At 42.3% G+C, this 18,376-nt stretch overlaps 1 protein-coding gene across 12 annotated transcripts in view; it reads left to right on the top strand.

Moving 5' to 3' along the window:
- Positions 1-18,376, top strand: part of SPAG16 (sperm associated antigen 16) — a 387,166-nt gene that overhangs the window by 299,306 nt on the left and 69,484 nt on the right. For 5 of the 12 annotated variants that reach the window (XM_021397840.1, XM_021397842.1, XM_021397839.1 and 2 more), the window contains one exon: positions 3,801-4,135. The exons of the other annotated variants lie outside the window; for them this stretch is intronic. In XM_021397840.1, the coding sequence (XP_021253515.1) occupies positions 3,801-4,120 (320 nt within the window). In that variant the 3' untranslated portion in view covers positions 4,121-4,135. Of the gene's footprint in view, positions 1-3,800; positions 4,136-18,376 lie in introns of those variants that run through there. 12 annotated transcript variants of the gene reach the window in all.

Genomic DNA, 18,376 nt, shown 5'->3' with positions numbered 1-18,376 from the left:
GATTATTTGTGGTAGAGCGATGTGCAAGTGATTCCTTCAGCCAAAGGCATCTGTCTATAAAATACAGAGTGGTTTGGCTTCTTAGCTGGATGTGCATCTGTAGTCGGATGCTAAGATCAGGAGTTAACACTATCCTTGGAGTACAAGTGTAGTTGAATTTGAGAATTGGAATGTGCATCCCATAACAAAGCAGAATTTAAACATAGTCTATCAAATTCATTTTCTTCCCTGTCTTCCCTGCCAGAACTGCAGTAGCAGTTCATAGCAGCCTTTCAGTCAGGATAATCCCTTTCTGCATTCCTAACCGGAGACACAGCTGTCTACTTAAAACACTCCAATATTCAGTTATGTGTATTTGCCTGAAGAGGTCTTTCCTTGTATCAATAGAACTAGCCCTCGCTGTTTTATGTCCAGCATTTGCTTTCTTTGTTTTTAAATTGTGTATTCTTTTTCCTTTGATTTCATATAGCAGTGCCTGAATGACATTTGGAATCTCTTTTGGGCATTTTTTGTAGGGACTGTAATTAGTGATTAATATTTTAGCTGTGTTTGCAAGCTAAGTTTGAGCACTGGCGAAACACAGAGTTGCCTAGGGTCACGGGCTGATGGAGCAGTAGAATTGTGAGCTTCATTTAGGCAGATAAACCCTCTGAGTCACACCACAGGGACAGCAAATCCATGCCAGTGCTGGCCTCGCACAGGCTGTGGCCAAGAGGGCTCTTCCACATCCTCCCTGAGCAGCCTGTGTCAGCACTGAGTGAGCTGCCTGGCTCTTGGAGCACACAGCCTTCCTCTCACGGCTCTTGCGGCTGATGTGAAGTGTTACTGGGATCTGCCTTGTGATGCTGGTATCGTGATTGATCTAATGTTCTTGTAGTGTTTAATTATGAATTAATTATAACACATTTATTATCGATTTTTTTCTTAATATGTTTACGTAAATTAATAGACAACTCTAGTGCTTGATAGGACTGCTGGAATGGTAACACAAAATCAGGGGAAACAAGCTAAGCTTGAGTACAGTGAATGCTTCTTTTCTGGCATCAGTGCAAAACACAGGGAAAGGAAACAGGAATGGAAATCTATAAGAACCGTTCACACAGCCATTATTAAACGTTTCCTTAGTCAGAACTCCTCAGGAATGCTCTCCTAGAGTGTCACCCAAAGCCTTAGCTGGTCAGTAGGCCTGAAGTTTGGAGAGAAGACTGAATGGTGTTTGCTGGAAGCACTAAACACAACAGGCTCCCTGGTATCGGGAGCCTCGTGCAGCAGGTCCTCTGCAGACAGCCAGGGTTCAGAGGACCAGGGTTTGGAGGACCATCTCTCTTGAGCTCTGGGTAGCCGTTGTTGTAGCCCAGCCTCTCTAGCCTCACCCAGCTGCTGGCTGGCAGGCTCTCTGCTGTCTGTCCAGGACATTTGTCAGTGAAACCCACTGGGGACTCAGCTACAAAAGCAACATCTGGGTTGCTTTGTTTGTTAGGGATTCATTAGGTTGGACATCTCAACTCTGTGATGTTTTTCAAAGACCTTCACTGGAAGCTGTTTCATCCTATCTTAAATTTCCTCTACGTGCATGCTGCTGGCGGGGGCTCTTGAGGTTCCTTGTTTCAAACTTTTGTGCTATCCAGGGATACTGTTATGTATTTTATAATAAATCCTTTTCATTCATTGTTCATTTATTTTCAGTTAGCGTTTTCCTTTTACTGCTGTGGAAGCTCTTCTGTTCTTAGGTTTGATGTTCACTTCTGTGATTTGTCCTGATGTTCTCTGCAATTATAAGATTTAGTAGTGTTGAGGTGAACATCTAAATGATTCAGTGGAATGGATCCAAAGTGACATAAACAGGGTTGCTCGATAGATGAGAGCGCAATCATATCCATTAACACAGAGCTGACATTCACCTTATGTACAAGTGTATGCAGATTACAGTCCTTTGGCTCTGATTTGCTCTTCACTTATGTATTTACAGTCAGTTTGGGGTTTAGAGAGTGATGCTCTGAGGGTTAGACAAAGGTTTTATTACCAGAAATTACCCAGTTAGATGGTTTGTGGGTAACGATGAGGCAGAGGGACCATTATGGCCCTGCCACTATAGAATGGTAGATAGCATGACTCTACCTGCTGTGCTGTATGAACTGCTGCTCTTCATATACCTGCACTGGGGGTATGCTGAGCTGTATTTCACTGTGGTGTCCTCATTCTGTTCTTGTAATCAGTGGAGGAGAGGGGAGAACCTTACCCATTTCAGCCAGGCCATCTTCATGGAAACAAAACACTCACTGGCGCATCAGCTTAAGAGGAGGAACACCTGAGTGTTTGTTATACAGGATGTATGTGCAGTGTAGCCCTGTGACAATGGATACAAACATTGCTTTGTGACAGTGGATTAAGGCATTGCCCTTCCTCATGTATATCAGACCAGCAAAAGTAAAAACACATTTGTACGCTCAATGATTTGAAGGCAGCAAGCACACCCCACCCCATCTAATACTTCATATGTAATCTGCTTTGGTATTTCTAAGCAAAACAAATATTTCCAAAGGAGTTATCATGAACAGATGGGCTAACATTCGTAAAACAGGCAGTTCCCTTTTGAAGAGGTTTGTTTGGATAAAATGTATTGTTTCCATTGAGATTTAAACTACAGTTTGCTTTAATTATTTTTATATTTGGCCATTATACTGTGAGCATATGAAATGGGCAAAATGCTGAGAATAATTAGGCAGAGTGGTCCTGAATACGCTGGTGAATCTGAAAAACCATATATAAAAGAAAGCAGCTATCTGTGGAGCTGCCAATTCTACTTACATAAGCCCATCTGTTTACATCTTCTCCTGTTCCCTGAAGAAGAATACATCTTATGTGAAGAATTCCCACCAGGTCCCTTAGACATTTTATCATTCAAGGATGTTCTTCCTGTTTGTTCTCTCTTTTTCCTTTATAAGAAAAGATAGAATTAATATTTTCACTGCTGTCTCTTAGAACATTTACAAGACAAATGCTTGACAGCATATAAAATTACATGAATTTCTTCTCTTCTGAATCTGTAATGAATAAAAATGTTTGCAAACCACTTATATACACCTTTGACTCACAGTAGCTTAGTCTTTTCTTCTCTTAGTTCCCCACCATCCTTCTTTATTCTCATGTGAAGCCCTCCAACCATCTCTTGTTAAACCTAAAATATAGCTTGTTTTGTATCTAATTGATAATGTGGAAAGGCTGTTTGCTGTTTATCTGATATTACATGATAGATTATGAAACTTTTTTCAAAGAAGAAAAAGCTGTTCGTGAGCTTTAGGCTTTGTGTATCCCTGTATCCCCTAGACCTAGGAGTTTTGCAAGCACAGAACTCACGTTTTACTTCTGAGAAGCAGCAGATGTATGTTCCCTGGCTTATATTCCGTCCTCAGAACAACTTACCCAAATAACATCAGATATTAGCATGTGAGGGTTTTTTGATCTTTTTATTAAATCCTAGTATCAAAGTGGATTTATCCAGTCTCAAAGGTAAGTTGAGGGAGGATAGCTTTTGAAGATTATTTGAATTCCTTTCATTTGGTGGCCAAATCTTCTTCCTGCTCTATTGAACTTCCATAAATTGTTTTAGGATTCTTAGAACTCTTATGAGTTCCAACTTGTGATTCAGTTACCAAAGTGTAAATTCTTAACATAAACTGTAGTGGCATAACAAATGCAAAATAAAATGAGGTCAAGTCAAAAAGGAACAAATTCAATTAGTCCCTTCAAAGAAATCTTGATTTTGAGTTTTGAATTCTGAAGTTTCTTCTTCTTGCCAGCTTCCATGGAACTGAAAGAAGATAATTCATGTCACTTCCTACAGTTCCCAATCATTTTTGGTGGCTCAGGTGCTTGGAAGGCTTTCCTGCAGCCTGCTGCTCTCTGCCAGGTAGGTCATTCCATTCTGACCATGAAAATATGCTTTATATTTTGGACTTTACAGCAACTGAAGGCAGGAAGCACAGTGCAGTGCTCTTTCCATGTTTTATTCAGAGGGCTGTATTTTGGAAAAGCCACTCATTTTGTGTGCCTGGGTCGTTGGCATGTATCTAATGTGGAGAACATGGGCTCAGAGTCCTTTCCCAGATTCAAACATTGATACTCCCCAGCCTCTCCTAGCAGTGATTTCCCAGGATCTTCCGTACTTCATTGCTCATGCTAGGGCTTCTGCATCACTTGTGAGGAATTATTTTTTACCTCATATTTGACCCCTCTATCCTAAGCAGTGGCTATATGATAAGTAAGTAAATTATTCCATGGTTGCTTTGGAGATGGGAAAGAAATGGGCGGTAAGATGGCCATGAGTCAGGTATGGGATATGTTTTCACCATGATGACTTTTTGTGAGAGCTGGAGTAGGATGGAGCATGGACAAGACCTGCTGTCCAGCCTTTCTGTTCTTTTGATACTTCTGCGGAAGATGAGGCACTCCTCCCAGGACTGCTAGGCCGATTGATCTTGAACTGAAAACCTTTGGGATTTTGCATGTTAGCACATTTTTTCCCTGAAGGGCAAAAAAAGATTAGGCAGAAGGAGATGAGATTTTTAAGACCACTGAGGTTATAGACATTTGTCTCTGTACTTTTTGATTTGCCTAGGGGCTCTTCCGTACAGAGGAGACAGCAGACGATACCTGATGCTGATTAATGCTGGATTTCTCGTGCTGGCAGCAGCATGCTAAAGGCTTTGCTGGTGCCCGATGGGGCTGGCCTTGATTCCTCTGCTGCACTCATGCACCTTTTCATGGAGATCTTTATGGCTATGCATAAGGTTTATAATAGAAATATGTTTCTGTTTTGAATCTGAGTGGTACCTGAGTGTGTGGTGATGACATCTAAACTGTGTCAAGAAGTGGATTTACAGAAAGGAACAGTGGATAGACTACTGGGGGCTTTCTCCTCAGTAACCTACAGAAACTGAATTTCCATCAGAGACTTTGTAGTGGAGTTGTCATACTGCTGTGGCTTGCTTTTTGAGCAGTTGTTTGTTTTTTTGATTTTTAATAATATTTCTTTGCTGCGTTGACTTTTTCTTTGATGGGTATTTTTTATAAACAACATTAGTCTATTTTTTGCTTTGCTTATTGTAACAGGGGCTTTTCTAGGTAGATTTTCAGAATATATATATATATATATTATCTTTTTGGAACCTGGATGTACTATTTTCTAACTGTTTAGCAAAGTATTCCTCCCTACCTATCCAGCAATTCCAGCAATCCAAAGCAGGGATTAAAGGAAAAGTTTATATTTGAGAGTAGATCACAGCTAAAGAAATCCAGACCGCTGCTGGGATCTCTGTTGAGGCCTTTGAAGACGCAGCCGAAAACTCTTTTTAACTGCTTGGCTCTGTCAGCTACTAGGGGGTCATCATCTACTATTTCCAAATGGTTAGCAGATAAAGTCTTATGGGCTTGGAGTAAGCCCAATTGTATGGTGAGTCAATTTATGGAAAAGTATCTCTTGTATCAGTAGTTAAAATTTTATTACAGATGGCTCAGATACTGAGCTTGATTTATTCTTTATATCTTGGTTAGTGACATGAGTGAATTGTCTACAGAAAGGCCACGTTGTAGTTATTACAAAATAAAGGGCAAGTAGCAAAGGTAGTTGCTTCTTCGTGGCCCGTATCTATTCTCAATTTTCAGCAGCACAGAGAATGTGGAAATAAAACTAGACTTTTTTTAGGCTGTCGCGACAACTCTGCCACTTTTGATTATACCTAAGGAAGTGCTTGAAGGCAGCTATTTTAAATGTCTGTTATACATACCAAGACATTTTTTCACCTGCTGATAGTATATGACCTGATTTTATCCTTGTCTAAAACTATCAAGCGTTACTTTAAGTCATGCAAGGCAAAGCGAAGGAAGATCTCAATGATTTTAGTTTGGTTATATATTATCAGACTTGTTTAGAACAGAAAATTTCTTGCACTTCTGGAAGCTGAAAGCCTGTCATTTTCTGTGATACGCTCAACTAATTGCACTAAATCTACCTCAAGGAAAAAAAAATTCCTTAAAATCATATATAAAAACTCCTATATTCTCCATCATATTTTCTCACTTCCAAGGGGAAAATGCGTAGTGATCTAAGCAGAATCCTTTGTAGAATGCGTACTCTATTTTAAATGAAAACAAAGGATGTACTGGGATTATAAAATTAGGTATAAAATATTACACTTCATTTATTTTCATGATCTGCATAATGCAAGCCGTAATTTAGGATTACATTTTTTAAAGGACAGTCTTGATTTAAAAGTTATTAGGAATAGTGAAAAAATCATAGCTGAGCAAATTGTCATCTTCCATACTTAAATTCTTTTACATGTCCAGAATAAGATGAAATCTGTAGAATATCCTTGAATAACAACTGGTTATACCATTCCTCTTGTATACACGTTGCATAAGTGAGAAGTATTGCAGAAATAATTTGTTGAAGTCTTCTCCGGTTTCTCTTGACATTTGATAGAGTTCTCTTGACTTTTGGATTGCTAAGCTGGGGATCCTTGGATCAAATCCATTCTCTATCTTGACCTTTTAAAAATATCTGTGCTTTAAAGTTTGTAATATCAGATGTTGCAGGGGAAGGATGAAAAAACCGATTGAGTAATGATGAAGAAATCTGCCCAGAAGAAATCACACCCAGCTACTTGGGATTGACTCATGCACTGAAGTGTGAAGGTGTGCAAGTGATGCAATTTTTTAACCTTGTATTTTTAGAAAGAAATAAAATGATTGAATGGCATAATGTGACATTAGTGCCCGTATCAGTTAATAAAATAAATGTGATGCTATTATTCATTGTATTTTAAGAATAAAAATCATTGTCAGCATATGCATAAAATAGATGCGAATAATGGCAGAACCTATTAGGCTCTAACTTCAGAAATATCCTGCAATTATGCAACTTAAATTAGCAATCTTAACTTACCCATATATTTACATATTAATGGTCCTAAGTGATAATTGTAATTGTCTCTCATCATTGCTTCCTTTGCCCGTCATTTTTCAAATAAGAAATAGGAAATTCTATTAAGTAACTTTAATAGTTGAAAATTAATTTAAGGCAATATATCATCAATTAGCAAGCCCTTAACACGCTTCACTGTTTTTTCCCAGTGCTTACTTGAAGGAAAGAAAGGGTTAGTTATTTTCTGTATGCCTGAATGAGGGGATATCTTCTTATCACATGTGAGAGAAATAAAAAGTGAAGTCCATTGGATTTCCTGGCCTTGATCTGGTTCAGCTCTACACCATTCCTTCCCAAACAGTGCTCCTGATGCGTTCCCTTTGGTGCAGAAGGACAGACCCATGGCTGCACTGCCCTTCAGATCAAGATTAGGAAGCAGTGCTCACAGCTGGCCAATGGGTCTTCTGTCATCGAATCGACAAATTGAGCTAATGTAGAATAATAATGGGCGAAGTTGCTTCCAAGTGCTGATGACTAAAATACATTTTACACAGTGTGCTGCTCTCAGAAGGAAAAAAAATTACAAAAGCCATTAAAAGCTAAATGCCTCTTATTTGTCATGTCAGTGAGGCTATCAGCGTCTGTTACAGGACATTTATGATTTTTTGGACTGCAAATGTTACTGTTGTCCATAAAAGTGAGAAAGATTTTTGTTATTTCCTGAAATGCCAGCCATGTAAATAATGTTTCTTTTTTTTTCCCCCTTTTCTTCTTGAAAAGCCACAATTTAAGGTAGAAAGCGCTTATGCTGAAAAGCACTCACGTTGTGAGAAGTTGCTAATATTACGAGTGGTAGCGTTAAGTTTCCAATAATGGCACACAACGTAAAGACAGTTTGAAGAGAGCAGGTGTGCTATTTTCTCCTTTTTCTGTGAACTTCCTCTGGTTATCTGTGTAAATGTTACACTATTTTCCTCTTGGCTGTGTGATGCGTGGGGTCGGTAGAGCAGTACACGTCGCCTGGCAGAAGCTTCCAGTGCTCCTGTCTGTAGGCTTGAAAGATGAGCTGTGAATCAGAGCAGCCTGAGATCTGGAGCCAATAACGGGCTACACTGGTAGGATTTCAAGGTGTAATTAATCAGTTTTGGTATGAGAATTAGCTTCTCCATAGCTTGATTACTAAGATGAGAGCTGAGGGTGCTGTGCTGCCCTGCACAATAAGGGTGTAAAAGCCGGATGCACCCACGTGCTGCTCTGTAAACGTTGTCCTTGTGAGCTGTTCCATTTCTCTCTGCTATTTGCAGGACTTTGTTTTTCCTCTAATGGATGCTAATTAATTCCAATTCCATTGTCCTTTGGAAACTCTCCGAATCCCGGTTATTGCTAAGATTTAAACTGGCTGTAATCAACGGATTGATTGGGGAAAAGAATATCGGGCAGCAAGATTAGCACAACATAATGAGCCAACATATTGCTGCTGCCACCATGAATGATGACAGTGAGCAGAGAATATATTAAAGGGAGCAGAGACTTCCACTGTTTTGACCAAGTTTGTTAGACCAAGCAACGTCTCCAAAATTATGCCTGCTGGATAGGAAGTTGGTGAAAACCAGAGGCAAGCTGGCTATCGGTGTTTAGCTTCTGGGATCCACACTTGCAGAAGAGTGGTGTAACTGTCAGTGCAAAGCTTTATTCATAGGGACTTAAAGACAATTAACTTCACTCAACTGAGTTTTCTGGAAGGAAATAAACATCAAACTTCAGAATGAGAGTTTCTGATTTTTTTTAAATTTTTTTTTTTTTTTTTTTTTTTGCTCCTTATATTGCTTATTCACCATAGGAAGTATTTGCACATTGAAGATAGCTGTAAAACATTAAATTAGGCAAGTAAGCCTTATACATGGGAAAAAATTGAAAGTAAATTTAGCTTACCAAGTCCCATTTGAATTTATTTTCATATCTGAAAGTGGTTTAATGGTCACAATCAATAATGAAATTTTTGTAGTTTAGCTAGCTCTGTTCTTACAACTGGCATGTGCTCAATTCTTGCAGAGAATAGAGCTCTTCCTTCAGGTGTGAGGTGTGAAACCATAGAATCATCACAGAATGGCTTGGTTTGGAAGGGAGCTTAAAGCCCACGCAGTCCCAAGCCCCTGCCATGGGCTGGCTGCCCCCCCACCAGATGGGGCTGCTGAGGGCTCTTCCAGCACGGCCGTAAGCACCTCCAGGGATGGGAAACGCTCAGCTTCTCTGTGCCAGTGCCTCACCACCTTAAGATAAAGGAAGAGGACACAACTGGGGGCTTCAAGCCAAGAGGGGCTTTTTTTTTTCAGGGCAGCACAGTTCATAGCTCGGCATTCTGCTGCAGGACAGAGCGAGCAGTTCACACTTGTGCAAAATCACTGCTGCTTGAGGTTAGCAGGGTGGAAGCACTGGAATGAGGTTCACCCTCAGCTGGCAGAGGGGGATCTACGCATCCTAGTGATGAGTTGGTTGATGGGAGAAGAGCTGATGAGCTGCAGATCCTGGGGTAGCAGAAACTCTGTGGCAGAGCCTTCAGCAGCTTTGTCCTGGCCCTTGTCCATGTGGCCATGGAGACTGCAAGATCTTGTTCCCAAGGGCAGTACTTCTCTAAAGGAAAGTAAAAATTGGTATTCTGCTGTAGGTATTAAAGCAATGTATCTATGCAGTGTTTTCTCCCCTTGTCTCTACAGTATTTTCTCCAGCCCTGTCTTTGGCAGGAGCTTGTGGTCCCAGAGCCTCGCATGGATCTTTGGAGCACTGCCTTTGGAGGATGCTGTTTCTTTACCAAAAGGTGCCTTGTGGTAGGCAGGTGGGAACGGAAACTGCAGCAGGGGAGCCAGAGCTGCTGCCTTTCTCCTGAGTGCAATGAGCAGAAGCAGGGACCGATAACGGAGAGGGAGGAGAGGGATGTGGCACTGTTTATTGACTTCTGTGAAAGCTAAGCAATACAAGATCTGAAAGTGATTTTTTTGAAAGGGGAACAAATTGATTGCGAGGGAGTGGATAATTGATGCTGGAAGAAGGGAATTTGCATGTACAGCCGTCGTATGCACAAATAAAACATGTTTGCTAGCAACAGCAGACAGACATTTTGGGTATGCAAATGCAAGTTTGCATATACATGTGCGAGTGTTATGCATGCAGTAAATCTCTGCGCATACTTTCGAGGTTCATTTTGTGTCTCCGCTAATACAGAGCTATGCTGAGTGGAGTTTGACTGGGGAGGGGGGATCTGCACAGTACAAAAACAAGGAACATACTGTAATTATGTTGAGGCCACGCATTACAAGCAGGAAATGCAAAGTTATGATTACTATTAAAAGAGACCCAGGCATGCTAATTTATGGAAATGAGCAGTTTCAGGCATCGAACGAACTATGCTATGCACTGACATAAAATTCTGTTATAAAATTATCATTAAGGCATTTTCCTGTTTGTGGCCCCAAATTAAGTTTAATTTTTAAAGCTGCTTTTTTTCTGTGAGCTGCCCCTTCAAGAAAGGAAGCAAGGTGTTCGGTCTGCATGTATGGCTTCACAGGGGAGGCATGAACCCAAACTGTGGTGTTGGTGGCCAGAATGTCTGCCTTTTTGCTACTGGATTATTCAGCTTGTAATCTGGGGCTGCATTTGGCGCAGTGATGTGTAGCAGAGGGACACTTTCTTTTTTCTTTTGTGTTTCATTACTGTATCCACATTTAGATGGAAAATACTCAATGCAATATATTTAGGTATACGAATATATACAAAAGATGGTATATGGAGACGTAGGAAACCTAGAACCGAGGATGAAACTGAACTGCGTGACAACTTTCTCCCTTTGTTTGCTCAGAAAATAGAACTTCTCAGTTGAAGTAGTTAATTTCCTGTTGAGGAAACCCTTTAATCCCCTACACAACTTTTAGTGTCGTTTTTTTTTCTTGAAGCAAAAAGCAATTTTCCACGCAGCCCCAGTGTTGAAGTGATGAGTGCTGAAGGCCACAAGGCGCACGCTGGCTGTTCTTCAGCTTCCACTGACACTTCTTCCTGGAAATACAACCAAAGTGCCCCTTTTTTTCTTTTTTTTTTAACCATTAAGAAAGAAACATAGACACATTTTTGCTCTTACTTCTCTCTTTATGACATAGTTGTCACAACTTCGACTGGCAAAATGACTTTGACTTGGCATTAGCAGTAATAAAAACATATCACTTGAACGTCCCTGTGCAAGGTAACATTGGAAGGAGCTGAGAAGAAAGCTGCAATCTTCGCTTGTAGGATGCTAAGCCTCCTGTTGAAATTCAGGCGAGCGCCAGCATCTGCTTCCCGTCAGCTCTTTTGGAAAATCAAGACTGCATTCTTACACTCTTTTATTATAATTACTAAAAGCTTAATAAAACATTATGTGTTTTGGATGAAACTCTGGCCCCGCCGAAAACAAAGCTGGGAGTTTAACTTCTCTGAGGCCACCATTTACAATGCTGACTTTAATGAATCCCTGGAATATATTGCGTGCTATGAGGCTAGTGTGTACTATAGAAGAAGCCTCTACAACTTTCATTAGAGCAATTGGAGTATGTTTAGCACTCTGGTGAAATAAGAATAACACTTTTGAAATAACAAGTGCAGGATGTCAATTGATTTAATGGACGATAAGAGGTGACGCTTGCAATTGGGAGACTTTAGAAATCCAATTATTTCTATTAATACGCTCACATTAAAGAGCCATATTTCAGTGCTGTCCCATGCCTCGCTTGTCTTGCTGCCTGTTATCAAACTCAAGCCTTTAAAATCTCCTGTTTGCATTTTAATTGGCTTTGGGAATAAGCAGGAAGAGAATAACGGAAGTAAGTGGCAAAATAAAAGTGATGCTTTTGAAAATCTGGGCTCGTGTAACAGCGCATTTCTCACTAACATCAGCCCCTGTTCCTGACACACTGATGTCTGGGACATCTGAATCTTTCTTGTCTGTCATTTGAAGGAGGGGGCTTGAGCCTCCCTCCCTCCCCTGCTCATGTGTAAGGAAATGCAGAGCTTTTCAGCCTTGCAGCCCCTGGCTCAGGAGAGATCAAGTTTCTGCAGTGATGTGGTGTGCAGAAAAGTCTGGTTTTTTGCTTCCCTTTTTTTCCTTTCATCTACCACATACTCTCGCTGCACGTAAGAGACATAGCAGTGAATCCTGTAATCCTGTCTGTTGAATCCTGCTGTAGCCTTGGCTGAATCTCTGCTACGTGGTGCTCCCAAACTTGGTGGTGCCAAGCTGGGTGCAGTTTGTTGATGTGCTTACTGCATTACCTAATGTTAACAACATGACCTTAGTGAGACCTTTACAGAAAGGGTAAATCTGCAAAGTTTTGCTGCAGCCCAGCAGAAACTTCTTCACTCTGAGGGCAGTGGGGCCCTGGCACAGCTGCCCTGAGAACTGGGGGTGCCCCATCCCTGGGGATGATTGTTGCTATGGATGGGGTCCTGGGCGGCCTGAGCTGCTGGGGGCAAACCAACCCATGGCAGGGGGTGGGACTGGGTGGACTTCAAAGTCCCTGAGCCATTCTGTGATCCTACACCCAAAGTGAGGGAGTGAGTGGCAGCCCCAGGAGTGCTGTGTAGTTTTAGAAGGCAGATGTGTGTTGTTACAATGGGATCCTGCACATGAAGTTCTCCATGTGCTCCTTTCCTTGTGAGGAGAACGTCCCACACAAATTAACAGAACAAATTCACCCTGGTTCTGAAGGTGAAGCTGACTCTGACTGAGCTGCAGCCTCTTCCGGCAGCCCCAGCCCCTGCAGATGGCGAGATGGGTTAGTTATTTGGCACTGAACCTCAGAAGCCTCCCAGCAATTTAAATGTGGGTATGAATGGTTTCTGTTTTATTCAGAAGTTCCCACTCATGTGGCCTACTGCAAGGCTAGACTAAATTATTAATTTCTGGAGATCCTAATGGAAAGAGGGGAAGGGAATATTATTTAAATAACTCATTTGGAAACCAAAATGCCATCGAGGCATGCAGGTTTCCAATTTGGACTGAGCAAAGAATGATACATCAGCTGTTCTTTTTTAATTCCCTGTCACACTGTGTTCTTAAAGCACGAGTGGGATGCTCTCCAACTGCAGGTGGAGGGAATAGATTTATTTTGCGCTGAAAATAATGAACTTGTTTGTGTTTGGTTGAACATGGGGCTTTTGCATCAACTTTACATTATCTGACACATGGTCCTCAAGTGCAAAACACCTCTATTAGAATGTCAGAGCTCCAGTGGGAGCTGCTGAAGCAAAAGGCGCATTTGTGTTCAGAAATCAGGCAGCAGCCTGGTTGCGTTCAGCTGGGGCACTGCTCAGGGAGCACTGGCAGCGGTTTCTACCAAGGGACTCATGGAGCTGGGGTCCAGTCTCTCTGCTTTCACAGACAAGGACAGGGCGTGTAATCCCAACCATGCCTGACAAGGGAGTACATGGAAACACTTTTCTATTATATGCTAATGCGACATCTCCTAAAAGTCAATCCAGGGCCAGGCAGAGGCATCCTGATTTATTTGCATCATTTTGATATGTAGCTTTATGCTTTGCTTCAAGAAAAAAAAAAAAAGCCCAATCACTCCAATTTTAAATAGAATTCAGGATGAGTTTGGAATATTGCTGTTAATGTGAGTTCCAGAGGAAGAATTTGCTTCATTTTATTTATTCTTATGATGCTGCTTTAATATCAGAGAGCAATAACGCTTGAAATCATCTAAACAATTTTCTGGTTAGCACTTGAATCTATCAAGAAGAAACTGTCTATCTTAAATGAGCATAAAAAATCATTAATGTGTTTTCCTAAGGAAGCCAAAATCTGAGTTTTATATAAATTGTTTTGAAAGTTTAAGTAAACTTCAGAAGATCATACGGCTTAAGCTTAATAAGCATCGTGTAATGTAATTTCTAAAATGTGTGGGTTATAGAAGTTCAGCAACAAGATCTGATCTGCTGTGTTTTATTGAGCTAATGTATACAGATAGATATAAAGTGGATTCAAATTGCTTTTAAGTTTTAGGCGGATGTAATTCTGTCTGTCCTTGACAAAACCCTCAAGCTGTGCTCTTTTTACTTTGGGAGTAAAGGGGAAATCCCTCAAAACCCACTGGCCTCCTGTATCCCAGCACCCCCTGGGTGTGATGCTGAGCATCTCTGTGCTCTGCCTGGCTGATGCGTTCCTCCTAGTGCCCTGCAAAAGAAGGAGAATGGAGGACTGCTGCTTTCTGTGGAAGTGCTGCCCATCCCCTGCAGGATTCAGGTCCTCTGGCAGTCACTGTGAGTCCCCATTAGATTGATGCAGCGCTGTGCTGGGCTGCTCTCTCACCTTCCACCAATTACAGTGGCTGGTAGAAAAAAGGAAGAGAAGTAAGCTGCAGTAAATGGGAAAGAAAGTGAGGAAAATCTTGGCGTTTCCTAAGATTTAGGACACAGTCACAGTAAATCTTAAAACTTAATAAGAACCTGACCTTAGCACAAGAAAAACACTAGAAAAAGTCTCAGAAGACAAATAATTTGTGTGACTTCTCATTGATGACAGAAATGCTGACTCTTCATGTAGTTCATCTAGAGATACTGGTGAATCTTAATCTGTGGAATATGTACAAACACGCTTCTGAAATGCTCTGTTAACCACTTTTCTGTATTTAAACCAGAATATATTTGAAGCCTCACATACTCTTTCGTAACTATAATTTTATATGCTGCAAATGTGTACCTTAATAGAAAGTGGAAAATCATCTCAAAAACTGGGAATAAGACTTTGCATCCTCGAGTTTGTATAACAGACCTGAAGGCAGATTTCCATTCAGATGTTTACCAGTACAGTCAGATTCTGTTTTGTAAGCAGGCTTTTCCTCACCGCACATGGCAAGCATTAGCCATCTCTGTACTGAATGTAGCGGACTGTGCTTTTTTTTGTTAAGAGTTGTTTCTTCTTTGCTAGCATTTTTGTAGGTTAGACTTCTATATGCAAGGCTGCAGCATTGCTTCAGTGGTGGCAGGGCAAGTTCGGTCAGCCTGTTCTGTTGCTGCGCCCCTTCGATGTCAGGCTCTCCTATGGGATGTGTTACTGGTATGGTTTGTCCCAGGTGGGGGACGGTGACCCCACCACCACCCTGGGCAGCCTGTGCCAATGCCTCACCACTCTTTCAGAGAAGAAATTGTTCCTAATATCGAGCCTCAACCTCCCCTGGTGGTGGTGCAGCCCCACCAGTGCCAAGTACAGAGGGAGAAGTCCCATGCAGATCCAATGTCTTCCCTGCTCTCAAAGACAAGCTTAGGAGAATTCTAAATTGTCCCTGTGTCAGGGAATCTGTCAGAGTTACAGAGAAAGGAAAAGTGGCAGTGTGTTGGACAAGTCTCAGTGCTGTGAACCAAGCACAAATTACCTCCTTTTAAGACTGAGCTCCTCGGGGTTGGTGCAGGATTTTCTCATGGATTGAGTATGGGCACAATGCCTTCACTGTCTGCGTGGCACACAGCTGTGCCATAACTGACTCTAAGCCTGCTTCAAAATACTTCAGGTTTTCTTCAAGGTAACTCTGGAGGCTTACTCACTATCTCAGTTCCAGACTTTGGTTCCTAGGAAGGGTTTTACTTCCCTAAGGAGTTCCCAAAGCGCTTAGAGAGCTTTGCAAGTGGAACGTTGGGCTGGTAACTTCCTGAGAGCCAGCTGGAGTTATTCTGAGAGTGAGGACTGCAAGGCTTTTCCCCCACATCACTGATGCCTGGAACCAGTTGAAAACTTCTTCTGGGCACTTCTTATTCAATTGTATGTCATAGAAATATTGCCTGAAACATCTAAATGTTTAAAAAGACAGGAGTGTTTGAATTCCTATGGAATATGCGCTATGTCATGCAATAGTTTGTAATCTTAGTGGCTCTCCTTCTGATCTGACCACTTTCTTAGAATACAGTATACAGTTTTACCCTTCTTACTGGGAGCTGAAGTGATAACCATTCTTCCTGCTTCGGCGAAGGCTTCTTTAAAAGGCAGAATTGTGCTTTTGTTGTTTCTTGTCAGGCTTTAGGTACTTCAGAACACAGTTTCATCGGATGATGTGGTGAATTTGGTTTATTTTTATAAGAAGGAAGGGGGGGGGTTCATGCTAAAAGCGCACTTGTTTACACTTGAGGAAGCAGTTGCCAAATGGGGCGTGTTATTCACTGGCCTCCATTCAGGGACCTGGTGAGGACAGCACAGCAGCGCTCAGCACAGGCAGCATTTCTCTTCTGGGGCCAGAAGGAGCCGCTGCAGAAATATGGGAGTGCTAAGAGGCGTTAGCAGGGTGAAAGAGACCCTGAGGTACCAGGGGATGCACCGTCCCATGCCGGGCTGCCATCCTCAGGATTAATATAGCCAGGCACTAGGCTGTTTCCCAGTAGCTCTTCTGCAAAGCATCTGAAAAATGCGAGTGTTCAGCCCCACTTTCTGGAACCTTCTCAGCATGTAACTACCCACTGCCATGAGATTGCATCTGTTTTTAGGACTGTTTCTCTGGCTTCCAGAGAACAGATTTAACTGCACCTTTATTCAGTACAACTCTCAGGCTGCTGTGTGCATGCTCACAAGTGCAGTCTCCATGTCCCCTTTCAGCCTTCCTTTTCATGCACAAGAATTCCATGTTGTGAATCGGTTTGCATCTGCCCACCTCCTGGTCCAAGCTGGAGCATTTTTAAGTGCTCCTAACGTCCCCTTGCTCTGGGCATGGCCACATGAGGCTGTGAAAGCTGGGGAAAGCCACATCACCCCGAGCCTGCTGCCTCCTGAGCAGCACACACTGAGGGATGCTCCGGTTCTCCAGTAACCTGTATTTCCACACTTTGTTTCCGCATGAATTTTACAGTTCTAATCAAGCTGTAATTACCATAGATAGGATTTTACATGATGATTTTGTGACATGGATTCGCAGTATGCTTTTCCTTCTGTTTGAATTCTTATCCTTACTTTTGTGAAGATTTAAAAGAAGTGAGTTTGCTCGTTAACTCCCAGAGGGCTCAGTGGCAGTTGTTTGTGTTGGAGGATAGCAGATCGTAGAGCTGAACTGCAACGGTAATTTCTGTATTAGCAACGATGAAATATGACAGGTGGGATCAAATCTGGAACTTGCACAGCCTGAGAAACAGCACCTGGCCTGGAGGGCTTAGAGATGCATCCCCAGAAACTGTAGGTGTAGGATTACCTGTGGGAGTGGAAGCGGCACAGTCTGAGTAGGCAATACAGAGAAAGATGGGCAGAGAAATGTGTGCGGGTAACTTGTCCCAGGTTATATGGCAACATCTGATTGTCCCAATCTACTCTGCCCTTGCAAGGCCCCATCTGGAGTACTGTGTCCAAGCCTGGGGCCTGCAGTACAGGAGGGATGTGGAGCTGTTGGAGTGGGTCCAGAGGAGGGCCACAAAGATGATCAAAGGGCTGGAGCACCTCTCCTATGAGGAAAGATTGAGGGAGCTGGGTTTGTTCAGTCTGGAGAAGAGAAGGCTCTGGGGAGACCTCACTGTGGCTTTCCAGTACTTGAAGGGGACTTACAAGGAAGAGGGGGACCAACTTTTTACATGGTCTAATAGTAATGGGACAAGGGGGAATGGCTTTAAACTAAAAGAGGGGAAATTTAGGTTAGATGTTGGGAAGAAATTCTTTACTCAGAGGATGGTGAGGTGCTGGAAGAGGCTGCCCAGTATAGTTGTGGATGCCCCACCCTGTAGGTGCTCAAGGCCAGGTTGGATGGGGCCCTGGGCAGCCTGATCTGGTGGGTGGCAGCAGTGGCCACGATGGGGAGTTGGTGCTAAGCAATCCTTAAGTTCCTCTCCAGCCCAAGCCATGCTTTGATTCTCTGATCAGTACCAGGCAGTAGGCAGGCTGGGTGTCGCTCCCCCTGGCAGCAAGGGTCTGGGGGCCTGAGGTCACATTTCCCCTTTTATTGCAGAAGATACATTTTCAGGCCAAACAGAAAAACAGCAGATTTGGGGATACATTTTTGTTTCTGACTTTGTCTTTTTTTTGCGATGTATTCCACAGCGCCCTATTTTTAGAAGTGATGCATAGTGTCTGCATGCGTTACGGCAACTGGGCTCTCCGAGCCTTCACAGAATCACTCTTTATAGGTTGCTCAAAAAATGGTGACAAGCAGAGTGAAATGTTTCCCTGCACTAAGCTCCCTGCAGCTTCTTTTTACAACAATAGGACAAGTAATTGTAATGTAAATTATTCCAGTCCGCATAGTAACCCTATGTAGTACAGAAAAATGTTTCCAGATTCTCATGTTAGATATTGACTTTATCAGAGAAGGATCTTCTTGCTTTCTAAGAGTTTAAGAAGCAGGAGGTGCATGAATGAGAGACTGCGCTGAGGGTTTTTGCCAGCAGAAAGCCTAGCAGTGATAGTGGTGAGGGTCTGGAAGGGAGTGGCCCCGCACATCTCAGGCACAGCTTTCCCTCATC

The sequence above is a fragment of the Numida meleagris genome, chromosome 5, assembly GCF_002078875.1.
Source record: "Numida meleagris isolate 19003 breed g44 Domestic line chromosome 5, NumMel1.0, whole genome shotgun sequence".
Lineage (NCBI taxonomy): Eukaryota > Metazoa > Chordata > Aves > Galliformes > Numididae > Numida > Numida meleagris.
This window is presented reverse-complemented; position numbering and strand designations above follow the sequence as displayed.